The 18,717-nt window shown below is 40.2% G+C and overlaps 1 protein-coding gene across 1 annotated transcript in view; it reads left to right on the forward strand.

Annotated features, from left to right (window-relative positions):
• The window catches only part of LOC140460945 (histone deacetylase 2), an 87,952-nt gene that overhangs the window by 39,050 nt on the left and 30,185 nt on the right, over positions 1-18,717 (forward strand). The window contains exons 6-10 of the mRNA XM_072555705.1: positions 6,896-7,037; positions 7,955-8,047; positions 8,237-8,345; positions 8,463-8,603; positions 13,195-13,303. Coding sequence (XP_072411806.1) covers positions 6,896-7,037; positions 7,955-8,047; positions 8,237-8,345; positions 8,463-8,603; positions 13,195-13,303 — 594 coding nt within the window. The remainder of the gene's footprint in view (positions 1-6,895; positions 7,038-7,954; positions 8,048-8,236; positions 8,346-8,462; positions 8,604-13,194; positions 13,304-18,717) is intronic.

Raw genomic sequence — 18,717 nt, forward strand, 5'->3', positions numbered from 1 at the left:
CTGCCTGAACTGCTGTGCTCTTCCAGCACCACTAATCCAAAATCTGGTTTCCAGCATCTGCAGTCATTGTTTTTACCTGGCTGCTAAGCAGTCCACAGGAAATACACAAGTAGTGCAGGAGTCACCAGAGAGCAACTTACTCATCCATTTTCTGTCCAGGATATCAGTGTGAGCGATGGATCTTTGGGGGAGTGTAGCAAGAGTCAAGCTCATGGCACCACAGGTGACCCAGCTGTCCTGCGGGAGTGGAAGAGTGGAACGGGTGTACCATTGGGAGATACTTTAGATAAGGGAACAGACAAATGATTCTGCAGCTGTCAAAGTGATTCCAGGATGGTTTGCTGAATTCCTGGTGTTAAGTACTAAGATGTCACATAATCGTTGTAGAACATGGTTTTGGGGGAGGGTGTACAGCCTGACATTGTGGTTCATATTGCTACTCGCAACAAAGATAGGAAAGGGGAAACAGTTCAGCAGTTGGAATTTAGGAAGCTAAGTAGAAAACTAGTAGAAGTAAATTACTGCAGATGATTGAATCTGTACTGAAAACAAATGCTGGAGATCGCAGAGTCACAGATCCATGGAGAGAAAGCAAGCTAACCTTTCGAGTTTCTGATGAAGAGTCATCTAGACTTGAAATGTTAGCTTGCTCTCTCGCTCCTTATAAAATTAGTAAGCAGAACTCAAAGTAGTAGTTTCCAGATTACTCCCAGTGCCATGTGCAAGTCAGTTCAGAACTAAGAAGATAAGACTTATGAATGTAAGACTTGAAAGATAGTTTGGGGTGGGGGGGTGGGGGGAGTGAGCACTGTCACTGGTTCTGTGGGGAGACAGCAAGTGTATAAGCTGGATTGCATCTGGACAGAGTAGGGAATGAGTTCGTTGAAATGCAGTTTACTAATGGGAAGAGTTTAAATTCACTTAATAGGGGTATGGGAACTGAGAATATTAGAAATTAATATTGTTAACCATTCTTCTTTGTCTCTGTTTTTCTTCTAGTGTTTTCTGCAGACTTCAGATCTGTTTCAGTATTTATTTTTTGATTGGGAGGACCACAAGTTCAGTATCATTTCAGGTGCATTCAAGCACTGATCAGATGTGCTAATTTGTTGTCCTTTCCCTGAAGTTCAGACTTAATCTCGTTCGATTGTGATGATGCATCTATAAGAAACCCAAAATCGTGCTCATTGTCTAACAGTTACTGCACACTTCATTCCTTAATTTAAAAGAAAGGTGAAGCTTTCAAGCATCGGCTCTAAAATTCTTCGCTGGACCTTCCCTCAACTAAACCAGCTCACATCAGTATGGAGGATTATTTCATCTTAGGTAGTTTTGGGTTCGTTGAGCAAATAGTTAAACAAGCAGTGCAAGAAGGCTCTTGCTTCAATCAAATTTTACAATCTTTACTTTTATTACATGAGAAGAGTCCATAAATTTATTTGCTAATGCTTGCTGGTGGAATGCAACAAGGCCTACATTTATGCCAAGTATAGTTTGTGCAACATGAGTGGTGACGAAAACCAGTTTCTTGATTGGAATGTTGTGCTCAAGCATGTACCTTTTTGCATTTATTATAGATGGCCTCCTCCTTGTTATCGCTTTTAGGGGGAAAGGGTCAAAAGATCCTCTTTAGTTGTCATGTCTTTATAGAGCATACACACATAGTCAGCCGGGCTGTGTTAATCATGTCCATGGATTTATCTGTTACTGTGTGAAACATGCACAGTCCTTCACATCCTGCCATAGTTGCTAAAAGACAAAATCAGATAAAGATTCCACTCACCTTACTGTTGTGAATGCACCAAATTATATGCTCTGGAGGTATGAATTGTTACTATTATTTCTTTCTTGTTCTTCAAGTATTTAAGTAAAGAGTTTGCAGACAAGTCATTACTTTGTTAATTACTTCACTATCTGTGAATAATTTCTTGCATATTGCTTGAGGTGGCAAATGTGACATGATGCTTTCGTGCAGACCTTTTGTTGCTGTTTAGGGAAAAAAAAATGTCTGTTGAGCTTTCAAAATGGCCTTCTGTTTATCAGCTTTCTTTGTCCATGGCATGCTGTTTAAGGAAAAAAACTGTTCTTGAATTTACCAAGCAACATTGTGTGGTGTTATTCCAAATTTCTCTCTTTACTTACCAATAAACTTTGGTGGCATTTAAGCCAAACACACCCATCTTTTATGGCCGTGAACAGTAATTCAGTTGCCTGTTCTGGAAATTGTACATTTTTGGTTTCTTTTCAGATGGTCCATCATCTTCATTCACCATTATTGCTTCACCTTGCAGTTTGTGACGTCACTCTACCACTGGTCATGATGCAGATATGACTTTGGATCTGATAAAGGCAAGCAGGCAGGGCTTGAGATCAATGGTCAGGGATGCACATGGTGAGGAAGCATAGGTGGGCAGTGAGATTGTCTCTCAGAGACTCTGCTGTTGAGCTCTGTAGTTGCACAGTTGAGTGTGATGTAGGTGAAGAGTGTTTTTGTTTGTTGAGAAACAAGGGGAATGTCTGCTTTATGGTTAAACTATAAGATGCTAATAAAGTGCTTTTAATCTTTTTCAGTAAATGTCTTGAAATGTGAAATTTTTCATACTTTTTGCTACTAATTCTAAATTTCAATTTCTTTTTGTAAGTTATTGATGCCCGTTGAAATTTTAACCAACATTCCCGCAGTTGCACATCTTTTCAGTGGTCTGTGCATGACCATTGGTATGTGGACCCATTACTCCTGGTTCTGGGAGTTGATACTGTGTACAGACCTTGGAGGTCCAAGCACAGCAGAAAAAATCGGACAAAGCGTTAATTTTAACAGCCATTTTGGTGCAACGAAGTGGCTTGATAGGATATTTCAGTGGACATTTGAAAGCCCACCACATTATTGTGGGTCTGAAGTCATTTATAGTTTGGCGAATTTCCTCCCCAGAAGGACAGAAGTGAGCCAAAGGTTTTTATGACAATTTGGTAGTTTCTTGATCAGTAGTCATTAGAGTAACATTTTATTTTATTTTATTTATTTATTAAGTTAATTTAAATTCTCCCAGCTGTTAGGATTTAAATTTCTCTCTGGAGCATTAGTCTGGGCCTCTGGATTACAATTTTTAGTAACATTGTTATGTTACCATTTTCTGGGTCTCTGTCTTTCTACCCTGACTACCCATACCCATAATCCAAGTCTATGATGATCCTTTATTTTAAATAATATCTCCAGTTCTTATTATGCTAATAAGTTTTTCACTTTTAAGTAGTTCATTTTCTTAGATGAATATTGAAACAAAATGCCTGATGGATATACTTGCCAGTTTCTATACGGCTTCCCTTAGGTCTACCTCATACTGAACAATTTTCTTATCACGGATTTATTTGTATACTTTACATTATTGTGAGATTCTGTCTTCATATTCCCAGTTTATTCTTCTTATGCTTCTGTTTACATTTTTCTTTATCTTTTTGCTTTACTAATTTTTATATCTAATAGTTCCCATCTACCCTCTTCAATTTTAGTTGTTTCTAATCTCTTTATTTATTCACAGCAACCTGAAACTTGAAGTCGTCTCCTTTTTTTTAAATGGTATGTATTTACTCTGCAGCTTTTCAGTCTTTTTATAACTGTCCTATGAATAACCAACATTCTCTTGTATCAATTTCTCCTCCTGTCTCACCTCCGCTAACTCACTCAACTTGGAAAATCTGCCTGATTCCGATCTGGTACCCTTGTTATAGTATTATCTCTTTTCCTTTGCATTTTGTCATATTAACTATTTCAGATTATGACAACTCGCTAGATGCATACCCACTGACCTGATCTATCTAGTTACTTACAAATAGATCTAGCAAATCCTGTTACTTGAAGACAGGTGAAAATAATACTTTAAAAATAAATAGTCTATTTAGTTTAGAAAATTAATTCATTTTCTTAGTTAAAACCCTTTGTTTTAAGCTTGTAATCAATCAATCATAGGCTAATTTGTTCATTTTCTTGCTAATGTATTTATGTTTTCTTTTCATATACCTGTGACCAATTTGAAGTTGGGAGTGAGTGGGATCACAGTGCAACTTAAATAGTTTAAAAACCTCATTTATTTGGAAGCAAATTGACTTTGTATCTCCTTTAAGTATCTATCATTGTGGTGTTGAATGCTTTAGAGTCAAAGATGGTGTCTTTCAGATGTACAACAATGTTAAATCAGTCTGCCCTCTTACATGGCCGGGAAAAGATGAATGTTCTGACCTAAAGACAAGCAGCAGAGATCCTCTGTGGCCTGGCATCACATCTCTGAGCTGATATGTCGAACAGATAATGCAAGAACATAGTATTGTATATAGTGAAACTCTTAAATAAAACCAGGAAATGTTGGAAATATTCAATATCTGGCAAAATCTAATGAAAAAGAGAGCTAACATTTAACCTGAAAAGTTAACTTTGTTTCTGTCTTCACAGATGCTGCTGGACCTACAGAATACTTTCAGCAATTTATTTTTTTTATTCTAAAGCAAATTATTTTTGTTTACTTTTAGTGAGTTATGTGGTGTGCAAATTGGCTAACTCATTTATTTTTGTTACAAAAGTTACTGTAGTTCAATATAATTTATTGACTATCAAGCCCTTTGGGACATCTTGAGGTCATGACAGCAAGTTCACTTTTTTTGTTTTGTCCTTCATTTGTATCACCATACTTGTTTTAACATTTCCATTACAAAAACATGTTTATTTTCAATTTTCGAGTTTGCAACAAAGGTCCGAACTTTTCCTGCAGAATTAAGAAATATTCCACTTTATGAACCCAACTAGAGAGTACTGACCTGACCCACCAAATGTTTGCATCAGCTGTGGCAGACTGGAGGTGGGCTTGCCACCTTGGGAAACAGTTTGAGGTGACCACAGGGCATGCTGTATACCAAGGTGGACTGTTTAACAGGGCTCTTCAGTGCTCTAAAACTTTGACCTTCAGTAGTCAAATCAGTATGGCCCTGTAGCCTTTAACCCCACTCAACTATTGGCTTGTCATGCTCCATCCATATCACATTTGATCCCTCTACCTTTCTCTGTGGCTCCTCACAGCCTCCATGCCAGACTATGTTCATGTGTCTATTGAAGAATTCATTAAAGTTTAAAAATAACTAATTAATAAGATCTCAATTTAATATATTGAAATGATTTTAAATATTTAATCTATTTTAAAATCAAACATCATAGCTTCAGATCAAAAACAGCTAAACCCTTTATATACACTTGGAGCTGTCAATCAAATTGTGAAATTACAGCCTCTTCCCATTTAGGATTATGATAGGTTCTGGAAGCAGTACTCTATTATGATATAATACCATGTTTCAGGCCTATGATAGCAAACAGCCATTAATATTGCAAACAGGATTTCCTTTCAACTTGGAAGTATAAGCAAGCTTTATTTTCCAAAATTTTAAGAACATAATAACATTAGAATTAGGTTTATTATCACATGTACTCAAATACAGGAATATGTGAGAACAGCATATAATGTACAAAGTCACCGTTTCCAGTGCCATTTTAGGTACAAAAATAACCTAGGTACAACATCTTAGGTATAAATTAGAAAAATGAAGAAATAAAGATATTATAGTCCTAAAGTTCTAAAGCAGGAAGTCCAAGCTGGACTTCACCTTGAGAAAGGGAGTAGCAGATTGAAATATGAATTAATTCAAGGGTTGATGGTGGTGCTATGGTAATGTTATTGGAATGAGTAACCCTGAGATCCAAGCTGATACTCTGGAGTCATGGGTTCAAATTCTGCCATGGCAGATTGTGGAAGTTAAATTCAATTTATAAATTTGGAATTGAAAACTAGTCTCAGTAATTGTAACCATGAAATTACCATTGATTATAATTAAGATTCATCTGGGTTACTAATGTTGTTTAGCAAAGGACAGCTGCTGTCCTTACCTGGTCTGACCTACCTGTGACTCCAGACCCACCGCAATATGGTTGACTTTTAATTACACTCAGATTTAGAATAGTAACCCACTCCGATCAAGGCCAGTTAGAGATGAACAACGTATGCTGTCCTACTCAGTGATGCCCACGCCCCTAAAAAGATCTATTTCAGTAACTTGATAGTTCAGCAGTTCCGAATACCACCTACACTTTCCATAGTCAATCAGTTGTTAGTCTCACACAATAGGCAACAGACTGCACTCCAATAAAAATTGATTCTTTTTTAATTCACTGCTGAATTCGACCCAGATCCTGACCTTTGGAGTCATCTTGTCTAAGACATGGACCCCTTCTGTCTTTATGAAAATTTGAGTCCAAGTTTCTGTTGTGCCATTAAATTTAATTCCTTCTAGTTTGTTTCTGACTTTGTGGCCCATGCACTTCATCTTTTGTTTTCATATTTAATGCTCCTTCTTTTCCTTTTGCCCAATTTTGTACATCATTCCTTTATTTCAGTCATTTCTCTATTCATAAAACTGTTAATACTGATCTGATTTTCACTTGCAGCTTATTTATTTTATATGCTATTCTTTTTGCTGTGTTATTTCTATGTGTATTCTGATTCTCATTAAATCCTATTATGCTTTGTGCCTCTCTTTTTCACTTTTGACTACTTCATTTTACCTCTAATTTAAATGTACCTCACTTTCTTCTGCATTTTCTAAGTTGGGCAATATAACAAATGGCTGGTCAGTTACTGCTGAGGGACATTCTATATCAAGTACATACTTGCACAGTACAAGCTGTTTTAAAACATTAAACAGGAGTGCAGAACATTTGTATAGATAAAATAAAGCCATATTATAAGGTTGCCAATGCCTGCTATTTGGCTTTGATTGAAAGGATGATAACTGTTCTACGTGAGCACAATGTTTGCAGGAAGCATAGACCAAAAGTGAATATGTTCCATTTCCACAGATATCATCAGAGAGTTTTGTATATTGATATTGACATTCACCATGGAGATGGTGTGGAAGAAGCTTTTTATACGACAGACCGTGTGATGACTGTTTCATTCCATAAATATGGTGAATATTTCCCCGGCACAGGTGATCTTCGAGTGAGTATTTGTTTCAGTGAGGAAAATGTTCGAAAATACAAGCCTCATCTTTGAAGTCAAGTCATTTCAATAATACAAAGCTAACAAATGTCGAGATGTGGCCTTCTGAAAAGCATGAAACATTGAATGGCTAGAACTTGCATTTTAGTAGATTATATTTGTCAATGTGGTAATATTGTCTGCTTACAGCCTTTATCATGTGTGATTAATGACTGTTGCCTGTCTTTCAAACCAGTAGAAAATGCTAGGCGTGTTTTATTCTAAGCAAAAATATTAAACCGTGAAACCTGAATAAATTACTCAGAACCTTTGTTTTTCTGATGTTTGCGCATCCATTTTAGTTATCAGCCAAGTTCTAAAGAAGTGACAAGTTAATAGATAATTCCTCAAGGAAGCAGTTCAACAATTTTTATTTTGTTCTGCTTAATGGCAAAGTAAATATGATATAAAATCTGCCGCACTTTTAGTTGTGACTTGCATAATAGAGAGCCTTTTCCCTTCACTTTTGCCTTGATTTGCAGTACTGACCAGATGTCTTTGATTCTGTTGCAATCTGCAGTCATGGTGGCCCAGCAGGTTATGTCGTAGTAATGTATTCTGCCAGATGGTGAAACTGTACAGCAGCTGGTACTGTTTTCTGTTTTTACCAATACTCAGCTATCTGAGGGTATTTGCATCCTTGCAACTTAAGACTCTTAAGATATTGGGATTCCAATGGTCCAGGAATACAATCTATAATGCAGGTTGTAACTTGAAGGCAAAATTAAGTGACACTCTAAAGACACAAATGTATCTGAAAATACAGTCATATGATGTAAATTTTCCTTGCACCAAAAAATATGCTTGTGCAGTATTCAGTAATTGCTGTGCCTCAAAATTGTCTCTGAATTCATAATTTCATTAACTTGTATCTATAGGACATAGGTGCAGGTAAAGGAAAATATTATGCTGTTAACTTTCCACTGCGGGATGGAATTGATGATGAGTCTTATGAACAGATATTCAAACCAGTAAGTATTTTGAATTTTCCTTTCCTTGCGTAGTAATTATTTAAATTTGACTGTTAAATTATTGTACGATGTTTTGAAAAAAAGTTTTAAAATATTTAGTAATATGTGTTGGCAATTTTATTAAATTGCTCATCATAGTTATTTCAAAACAGATAAAGTGGTCAAGCCTATGTTTCATTTTTAATGCAGATTTTGATAAAGGTAATGGAAATGTACCAACCCAGTGCCGTTGTACTACAGTGTGGAGCTGATTCTTTATCAGGGGATAGGCTTGGATGTTTCAATCTCACATTAAAAGGTACAAACAGGTTTAACACCATGTGTCATTGTGAAATGTAATGTATTATTGCAAAATGCAATGCATTTTGATAATTTAAAGCTGGGACTATAGTAAGTTTTTCTTATTTATTGTAAGGTCACGCTAAATGTGTGGAATTTATGAAGACCTTCAACCTGCCTTTACTGATGCTAGGAGGCGGAGGGTACACAATCCGCAACGTTGCTCGCTGCTGGACATATGAGACTGCTGTAGCGTTAGATATAGAGATTCCAAATGGTAATTATATGATACAAATTAGTTACAGTGGTTCTGCACTTAAAATCAACAGCATTGAAGAACATAAAGAAATGTCTGCTAAATGATTTCATATTTTGACACGCAAAAAAAACTTGTTTCCATTTGTAAGAATTTTACATCCTATAGATTTTACAGCACTTGGACAGAATAAACTGAAAGTAAATCAAGTGGATGAGATAAGATTCTGAGCCATTAATCAGGGCTTGAATTCCAGTTGAGTTCTTAAAATTCCTGACTATAACTTCAGTTAATTCATAGAATTCCTATAGAAATAACACAAATGCCCATTTTCAGTCGCATATGTTATTTTTCTGGATGTTTCCCTGATGTCATCTCTCAAACTTGCACAGGAGTCTTTTGTCAAATCAATTAAAACTCAGTGTACTGTAGAAAATGACAACAGCCTGGTAATCCTACTTCTGAATTCAGCTTTTTTGAAAAGCGTATATGCATGAATGATTTATTTATTGTCACAGATATCTTGAATAGTGAAAAGTGTTTTGTCACCACAATCTGGTACCATTTTGAGCTGCAATACAGATAAAAATGAATTATTTAAATAAGAGTTCATGTTCTGTTCAAATTGGGGTCTCAAGCACAGCTTTATCTGCAAGGTGTTCCTGACCTCAAAGTGTCCCACTCTGGGAACAGCAATGAAAAGACCCCAGCTCTGCTGCTGCAGCTGTCTAGCCAACATCGCCAAGTGTCAGGCTGTGGGCCTACTGTGGCCATGTGTGCCAGCTCTGGGCACAGCCACTACCAAGATTCCAGGCTCGAGACCTACTGAGGCCAGGATTCATCGCTCCAGGCACAGTCACCATTAGGATTCTAGGCTCCGGGGCTACTGCTGCCATCGGGAGGCTATGTTAAAAATCACACAATACCAAGTTATAGTCCAACAGGCTTATATGGAAGCACTAGTTTTCAGAGCGCTGCTCCTTCATCAGGTAGCTGTGGAGCAGGACCATAAGACACAGAATTTGCAGCAAACGATTGCACTGTCATGCAATTGAAATGATATATTGAACAAATCTAGAGTGTTATTAAATCTTTCATATTTTAGAATGGGTTGCAGGTTTCAGTTCATTAATATGTAAATCCCAGAACTTCTTTCAAGTCACATTCTCGAGATAACTTAAGGTTTTATGAAAGAAGGTGACACCTCAGCTCAGACAATGCATTAAAGGTGTGACATTAGAGAATGTCTGGAGCCCAATCTTGAGTCAAAATGGTTCTATTTCCAAAGTGGAATTTACAAAATGTTACATTCATTGACTGCTTGCAGATTAAGCTTTTTGAGTTTAGTAGAATGTATCTGTAAATATAATTCTGCAAATACAAATTCACCCCATAGACTTGGGTGTGTGCATGCATAAGAGAGAGTATGAGTGTCTGCATGTGAGTGTGACTGCGCGTGAGAATGTGTGTGTTTGCGTGTATGCATACTTAGTAAAGTGGGAGTGTGATGGAGTATATGCCTGTGAGAGGGTGTATGTGTATATGTATGAGAGGGAGTTTGTGTATGAGAGAGGGTCTGCATGAGTTTGAGAGTATGTAAGAATGTGTGGTGTATAGTGGGGCCACCTGTAGTGTGACATGAACCCATCATCATGGGTACTGAACTTGGCCTTAACCCCTGCTCGGCCTCCTCTGCATTGCTGCATTTCCCGAAGTCCACCTTGGAGGATGGTCATCCGAGGCCGAATGTCCTTGACGGCTGAAGTGTTCCCCAATGGGGAGGGAACTCCCCTGTCTGGTGATTGTTGTGCTGTATCCATTCGTCTGTTGTCGTAGCGTCTGCATGGTCTCACCAATGTACCATGCTTTAGGGCATCCTTGTCTGCAGCGTATGAGGTAGTCAACGTTGGCCGAGTCACATGAGTATCTGCCGCAGACATGGTGGATGGTATCCCCATGTGTAACGGTGGTATCCGTGTCAACACTGACAGTCGTGCAGTGGTTGCTATGACAGGATTGTATAGTGTTGTGGTCGATGTTGTCCTGAAGGCTGGGCAGTCTGCTGCGAACAATTATCTGTTTTAAGGTTTGGTGGTTGTTTAAAGGTGAGAAGTGGAGGCGTAGGAAAGGTCTTGGCAAGGTGCCCATCCTCATCAATGATGTTTTGCAAGTTGCGAAGAACATGGCATAATTTCTCCACTCCTGGGAAGTACCGGACAACGAAGGGTACCCTATCGGTTGCATCCTGTGTCTGTCTCCTGAGGAGGTGGTTATGGTTTCTCACTGTGGCACGGTGGAACTGGCAATCGATGAGTTGAGCATCGGATCCTGTTCTTATGACTGCATAGTTGAACACCTTCAGGTGTCTGTCACATTCCTCCTCATCTGCCGATAGGGTACCCTTCATTGTCCAGTAGGTACTCTTGTGACTCGGCCAACGTTAATCTCATACGCTGCAGGAAAGAATGTCTCGAGACATGTTACTTTGGCAAGACGAAGCAGATGCACAACACTCACCAACAGGGGTGTTCCCTCCCAATCGGGGAACACTTCAGTGGTCAGAGATATTCGGCCTCGGATCTTTGGGTGACCATCCTTCAAGGTGGATTTCGGGATACGCAGCAATGCAGAGTGGCCGAGCAGAAGGTGATAGCCAAGTTCGGTACCCATGAGGGTGGCCTCAATCAGGACCTTGGGTTCATGTCACACTACAGGTGGCCCCACTACACTATACACTCTCACATTCTTACATGCTCACAAACTCATGCAGACCCTCTCTCATACACAAGCGCGCTCTCTCTCATACACGCGCACATACACCATCCACACACTCTCTCTTAGGCTTATGCTCGATCACACTCACACTTTGCTAAGCCTGCAGACATGCAAACACACACACTCTCACATGCACTCACACTCACATGCAGACATGTGCGCTGCCTTTCGCGCATGCTGTCTCATGCACGTGCTCTCGTGTGCGCGCTCTCATATGTGCACTCTCTCTCTTTCTCCACACTCTTTCCTTCTGCGCACTCTCCTCTCTCTCTCTCTCTCTTTCCACTCTCTCTCTCCACGCTCTCTCCACACACTCTCTCCACTTTCTCTCTCTCTCCACATTCCCTCCCTCTCTCTCTGTCTCTCTTCACTCTCTCTCTCTTCTTTCTCTTTCTCTCCTTTCTCTCTCCACTCTCTCTCTCCCTCTCCGCTCTCTCTCTCTCCGCTCTCTCTCTCTCTCTGCTCACTCTGTCTCCCCCCCCCACCTCATGGGGTGAATTTGCATTTGCAGATACAGTATATTTTGCTCAAAAAGCTCACAATCTGCAGACAGTCGATCCATATGACATTTTATAAATTTTTTGGAAGCACAGCCATTCTGACTGAAGACTGGGCTACAGACAGTCTCTAACCTCACACCTTTAATGCATTGTCTGAGCTGAGATGTCACCTTCGTTTATAAGACCTTACATTAACTCGAGAATGTGACTTGAAGTTCTGGCATTTACATATTAAGCAAAATCTGAAACCTGTTCTAAAAGATGAAAGACTTAACAGCAATCTAGTCGTGTTCAATATATTATTTCATTTGCATGACACTGCCATCTTTTGCTGTAAATTCTGTCTCTTAAGGTCCTGCTCCACAGCTACTTGACGAAGGAGCAGCACTCTGAAAGCTAGTGCTTCCAAATAAACCTGGACTATAACCTGGTCTTGTGCGATTTTTGACTTTGTCTTCCCCAGTCCAACACCGGCCCCTCCACATCGGGAGTCCAGGCACCACCTCCACCACTGAGATTCCAGGCTCCAGGGCTACCACTGCCAGGGTTACTCACCCCAGGCACTGCCACTGTTCAGAGTGCAGCTCTGGGCCCACTGCTGCCTTTGGGAGTCCAGGCCCCAAGCACCGCCATCACCTCCTGAACTCCCGATCTGTGCTGCTGAGTTGCAGCAGCCACTGCCCTGCCTACAAAGCTATGGCCTCAAAGATGAAGAAGGAAAAAGATGAAAGGTACATAGAGAAAATTATGGCACTGGCCTGGAGCTGAAGGGCTTCTCCGAGTCTGAATTTTACCTACTGTGCCGGCGCGATCTTGAAATTTTTGTTGCATGTTTAGGTTCTCGTGAAAGAAAATTGCAGTTGTATCTGACTAGGCTACCGCTATTGTATTGAATGTATAATATAGGACAGAATATTTTTCCCCAGTCGATCTCTGCCTGTACTCATGCTTCACAAATATTTTCTCATTTTATCTAATGCACCTCACCCTTTTCACATATCCCACTATTTCTTTCTCCTTCATTTATTTAAATTTCATTCTTGAAATGGACCAATCACTCCATAAAGCATGAAGTTCCACTTTTTCTTCATAACCTATAATGAAGTATCTTTTGATTATTTTGTGAATTGTTAAGTGACCTTCTTGCCTAATGGCAAGTAGTAAGAGGTTGGTGTGTTGCCTGGTCAACCTGTTTAATCTTTAGTCTTTAGTTTGAGTGTTCTCTCTCTCTTGATAAGCTATATATGTAAAAATAGGATGGACTAGCATTGTTATTTTGCAAATGCTTTTGATATTATCTTAATCTTTAGTTAACACTGCTTATTTTATGAACTTAGAGTTACCATACAATGACTACTTTGAATATTTTGGACCAGACTTTAAATTGCACATCAGTCCTTCCAATATGACGAATCAGAACACACTGGAATACATGGAAAAGATTAAGTAAGTACTGTAAATTTATTTATCAGTCATAAGTAAGTACTTATTGTGATTCCTGACCCAGTTCAAGCAATTGTATGCAGCTTCTCCTTTGGGTGTAAAGCCTTATGATTCTTGACTAATTTGATTTATTGTCACGTGTACCTAAGTAGTGCGAAAAGCTTTGTTTGTGAGCAGTCCAGGTAGATCAAAGTAAGCAAGGACATATACAGGTTACACCATGCACTAGGTAAGATACTGTTCTTATGAGCTTGCAGTTTAATCCTGTTTCCTTTGTATTTTATGTAGCAATGATTTTACAGATTGAGTGGGAGTTTGTGCGAAGTGTTTTGTTTGGATTCTGTGAACTGTTGCCCTTCCATCATTGCAATTTATGTTGAGACTCCAAGTCTGATGGGTATTGTTCTAATTCGTATTTCAGCACTTAAGACTGTAAAATACTGTTGTTAAATTCCCTAACAATTATAGGAAGATATTTTGTTAAAGTATTCACTAAAATGGGAGAAAGTTGATCTTTGACAAAGAATACATATCTAAAAGTGCTTTTTTATCTTAGATATTTCTGTGTTATATTTTAAATAAAATGGTCTTGGTAGTTTAGGTAAGTGGCCTGAACAGCTTGCATCCCTATATTGTCCAATTTGAACAAATGGGTTTTATAAAATTGCTTCATGGATGTGGGCATTGCTGACTGGTCCAGCATTTATTGCTCAGCTGTACTTGTCCTTTGACAAGGAGCTGGTAAGCTGCCTTCTTCAACCACTGCAGTCGATTTGGGTCACACTACATGTTGCAGTGTAGTTGGACAGTACAAATTTGATGAAAGTTACCATGCGCCCTCTTTTTTTTTTAAATCAGTTGGACTTGCCATTGTTCGTATACTTTTTTCATATCTGGTTTCAAAGTGAATGATGAACCCATAACAGACAATCCCTGCTAAGTGTCTGGGATCTCAACCTTCCAAAACACTCTGGGTGGACTATGGTGCCATTTTCTGTGGTATTTGAAGGCAGATGGACAATTAGTCAGATCAGAATGTGGTTGGTGAACACCCTGCCATCTTCCTGCCTCTGCCCAATTTAAGTCTGTGGCAGAAAGGACCATGGACTGTTTTCCCATCCATTTACCAATTGAGACCTTTAAGTGGCTGGCGGTGGGCTCACCGTGTCGGGTGCAAAACAAGCAAAATAGTGCAGGATTCTTGTATACTGTCAAGAGTCCCTTGTTTAAAGGCAGTCAGTACCTGACTGAGTCATATGGCATTGCAAAATGGATAAGATGGTAAAGAATTATAAAAGTTGGCATGTCATGTTGCAGCTATGCAAAACTTCAGTCAAGCCACATTTGGAGTATTGTATGTAGTTTTGGTTGCCACACTATAGGAAAGATGTGGAGGCATCAGAGAGGGTGCAAAATAGATTACCAATATATTGCCTGGATTGCAGTGTAATAGCTATATGAAAAAGTTCATTATCATTAGATTGTAGGAGATTGAGGAGCAACCTGATAGAAGTAAATAAAGGTATGAGTGGCATAGAGAGGGTGGATAATTGGAGTCTTTTTTTCCCAGGCTGAAAAGGTCAGATACTAGGCGACTAGGTTTAAAGTGAGAGGGGGTAAATTTAAAGGAAATGTGTGAAGCAAGTTTTTTTAAATGGAAGATGATACTTGATTGAAATGCTCTGCCGGGGAGGTGGTAAATACACATTTAGATAGGCAGGGAATAGGGGGATATGGACTATGTGCAGCCAGGTGGACATCATGGTTGCACAGAGTAGAGTGTGGCACTGGAAAAGCACAGCGGATCAGACACCATCCGAGGAGCAGGAAATTGAAGTTTTGGGCACAAACCCTTTATCAGGAATGAGCCTTGTGGGCCGGGGGTGCTGAGAAATAAATGAGACAGGTGGGGGAGAAGGTGATAGGTTGGAGAGGAGGGTGGAGCGAATAGATGGGAAAGATGATGGACAGGTCAAGAGGGTGGTGCTGAATTGGAGGCTTGGGACTGGGATAAGGTGGAGAGAGGGGAAATGAAGAAACTGGTAAAATCCACATTAATCCATGTGGTTGCAGGGTCCCAAGATAGTAGATGAGGCATTCTTTCTCCAGGTGTCGGGTGGTTCGGATTTTGCAGTGGAGGAAGCCCAGGACCCTACATGTCCTTGGTGGAGTGGGAGGGGGAGTTGAAGTGTTCAGTCACAGGGCAGTGGGGTTGGTTGGTGCGGGTGTCCCAGAGATGTTCACTGAAACAAACGGCAAGTTGGCGTCCTGTCTCCCGGAGTAGAGAAAACCACTTTGGGTGCAATGGATTCAGTAGATGACATTTGTGGAGGTACAGGTAAATTTCTGTCGGATGTGGAAGGATTCCTTGGGGTTTTGGACAGAGGTGAGGGCTGAGGTGTGGGCACAGGTTTTGCATTTACTGTGGTGGCAGGGGAAGGTGCTGGGAGGGGGGGTGGTGAGGGTTGGTGCAAGGGCATGGATCAGACAAGAGATATGTGGCGGGAATAGTCTCTCTGGAACGCTGATAGGGGTGGGGAGGGAAATATATCCCTTGTGGTGGGGTCTGTTTGTAGGTGGTGTAAGTGGCAGAGGATATAATTGGAGGTTGGTGGGGTTCTGTCCTTGTTGCATTGGGAGAGGTGGGCTTCAAGAGTGGAGGTACAGGAAGTGGAGGAAATACGCTGGAGGATATTGTAGCCACATGTGAGGGGAAATTGTGGTCTTTGAAGAAGAAAGCCATCTGGGATTTTCTCTGGTGGAATTAGACCACAAGACGTAAGAGTGGAAGTAAAGCCATTTGGCCCATCGAGTCCACTCTGCCATTCAATCATGGCTAATGGACGTTTCAACTCCACTTACCTGCACTCTCCCCGTAGCCCTTATTCCTTGCAAGATCAAAAATTTATCAATCTCTGCCTTGAAGACATTTAACGTCCCTGCTTCCACTGTGCTCCATGGCAATGAATTCCACAGGCCCACCGCTCTCTAGCTGAAGAAATGTCTCCTCATTTCTGTTCTAAATTGACCCACTCTAATTCGAAGGCTGTACCCATGGGTCCTAGTCTCCCTGCCTAACGGAAACAAATACCCAGCGTCCACCCTTTCTAAGCAATGCATTATCTTGTAAGTTTCTATTAGATCTCCCCTCAACCTTCTAAACTCAAATGGATACAATCCCAGGATCCTCAGCTGTTCATCCTACTATTGCAGCGGCTTATCCATGTGAATATCTGATGGACATGCTCTTGTGCCAGTATGTCCTTCCTGAGGTGTGGGGCCCAAAATTGGACACAGTATTCTAAATGGGGCCAAACTAAAGCTGTATAAAGTCTTAGTAGCACATCGCTGCTTTTATATTCTAACCCTCTTGAGATAAATGACAACATTACATTTGCTTTCTTAATCACCAACTCAACCTGCAAGTTAGCCTTGAGAGAATCCTGGATTAGCACTCCCAGATCCCTTTGTACTTTGGCTTTATGAATTTTCTGACTGTTTAGAAAATAGTCTATGCCTGTATTCTATTTTTCCAAGTGCATTTGCTCACGTTGAATTTCATCAGCCATTTCCTGGACCACTCTCCTAAACTATCTAAATCTTTCTGCAGCCTCCCCACCTACTCAGAACTACCTGCGTGTCCACCTAACTTCTTATCATTGGCGAACTTCGCCAGAAAGCCAACAGTCCCTTCATCCAGATCATTAATATATAAAGTGAACAGCTGCGGACCCAACACTTAACCCTGCAAGACACCACTTGTCACTGGATGCCATTCTGAAAAAGAACCATTTATCCCAACTCTCTGCCTTCTGTCAGACAGCCAATTCTCAACCCATGCCAGTCGTTCACCTCGAACACCTTACTTAGCAGCCTCCCGTGAGGTACCTTATCAAAGGTCTTTTGGAAGTCTAGGTAGATAACATCCACTGCGTTTCCCTGGCCTAACCTACTTGTTACCTCTTCAAAGAATTCTAACAGGTTTGTCAGGCACAACCTCTCCTTACTAAATCCATGGTGATTTGTTCTAATCCGACCCTGCACTTCCAAGAATTTAGAAATCTTATCCTTAACGGTGGATTCTAGAATTTTACCTACAACCGAGGTTAGGCTAATCGGCCGACAATTTTCCATCTTTTGTCTTGATCCTTCCTTGAACAAGGAGGTTGCAACAGCGACTTACCAATCATCTGGGACTTTCCCTGACTCATGATTTTTAAAAGATCACAACCAACGCCGCCTCTATTTCTTTAACCAACTCCTTCAGAGTTCTAGGATGTAGCCCATCGGGGCCAGGCGATTTATCAGTTTTTAGACCTTTTCGCTTTTCTAGCACTTTCTCTCTTGTAATGGCTGCCAAACTCAACTCTGCCCCCGACTCTCCTTAATTGTTGGGATATTACTCATGTCTTCCACTGTGAAGACTGACACAAAGTACTTATTAAGTTCTTCAGCTATTTTCTTGTCTCCCGTCACTAGCCTTCCTGCATCAATTTGGAGTGGCCCAATTTCTACTTTTGCCTCTTGTTTGTTTCTTATGTATTGAAAGAAAGTTTTACTATCATTTCTAATATTACTGGTTAGCTTACCTTCATATTTGATCCTCTTCTTCCTTATTTCTCTCTTTGTATTTCCTCTGTTTGTTTTTGTAGTCTTCCCAATCTTCTGATTTCCCAGTGTTCTTGGCCATTCTATCGGTTCTCTCTTTTTCTTTGATATATTTCCTGACTTCCTTGGTCAGCCATGCCTGTATAATTCCCACTCCCCACCCCGGTAATCTTTCTTTTCTTCAGAATGTACCTCCGTACTGTGTCCTCAATTACACCCAGAAACTCCTACCATTGTCTTCCCCACTAGGCTCTGCTTCCGGTCAATTTTCATCAGTTCCTGTCTCATGCCCCTGTAATTGCCTTTATTTAACTGTAACACCATTACATCTCATTTTGACTTCTCTGTTTCAAACTGCAGACTGAACTCTACCATATTATGATTGCTGCCTCCTAAGTGTTCCCTTACTTTAAGATCTTTTATAAAGTCTGGCTCATTACATAGCAATAAATTCAGAATAGCCTGTTCCCTTGCGGGCTCCATCACAAGCTATTCCAAAAAGCCATCCTGTAAGCATTCCATGAACTCCCCTTCTTTGGATCCACTGGCAACATTATTCACCCAGTCCATTTGTATGTTGAGGTTTCCCATGATCACTGTGGCCTTGCTTTTCTGACATGCCCAATCTATTTCCTGGTACTTCTTGCGCCACTGGTCTTGACCACTGCTGGGAGATCTGTCCATAAACTTCCATTATGTTTTTTTTGCCTTTGTGGTCCCTCAACTCCACCCTTGCTGACTCCACATCATCTGACCCAATGTCATTCAGTGCCATAGATTTAATTTCATTCTTAACTAACAATGCAAAC

Source organism: Chiloscyllium punctatum, chromosome 3, assembly GCF_047496795.1.
Source record: "Chiloscyllium punctatum isolate Juve2018m chromosome 3, sChiPun1.3, whole genome shotgun sequence".
Taxonomy (NCBI): Eukaryota; Metazoa; Chordata; class Chondrichthyes; order Orectolobiformes; family Hemiscylliidae; genus Chiloscyllium; species Chiloscyllium punctatum.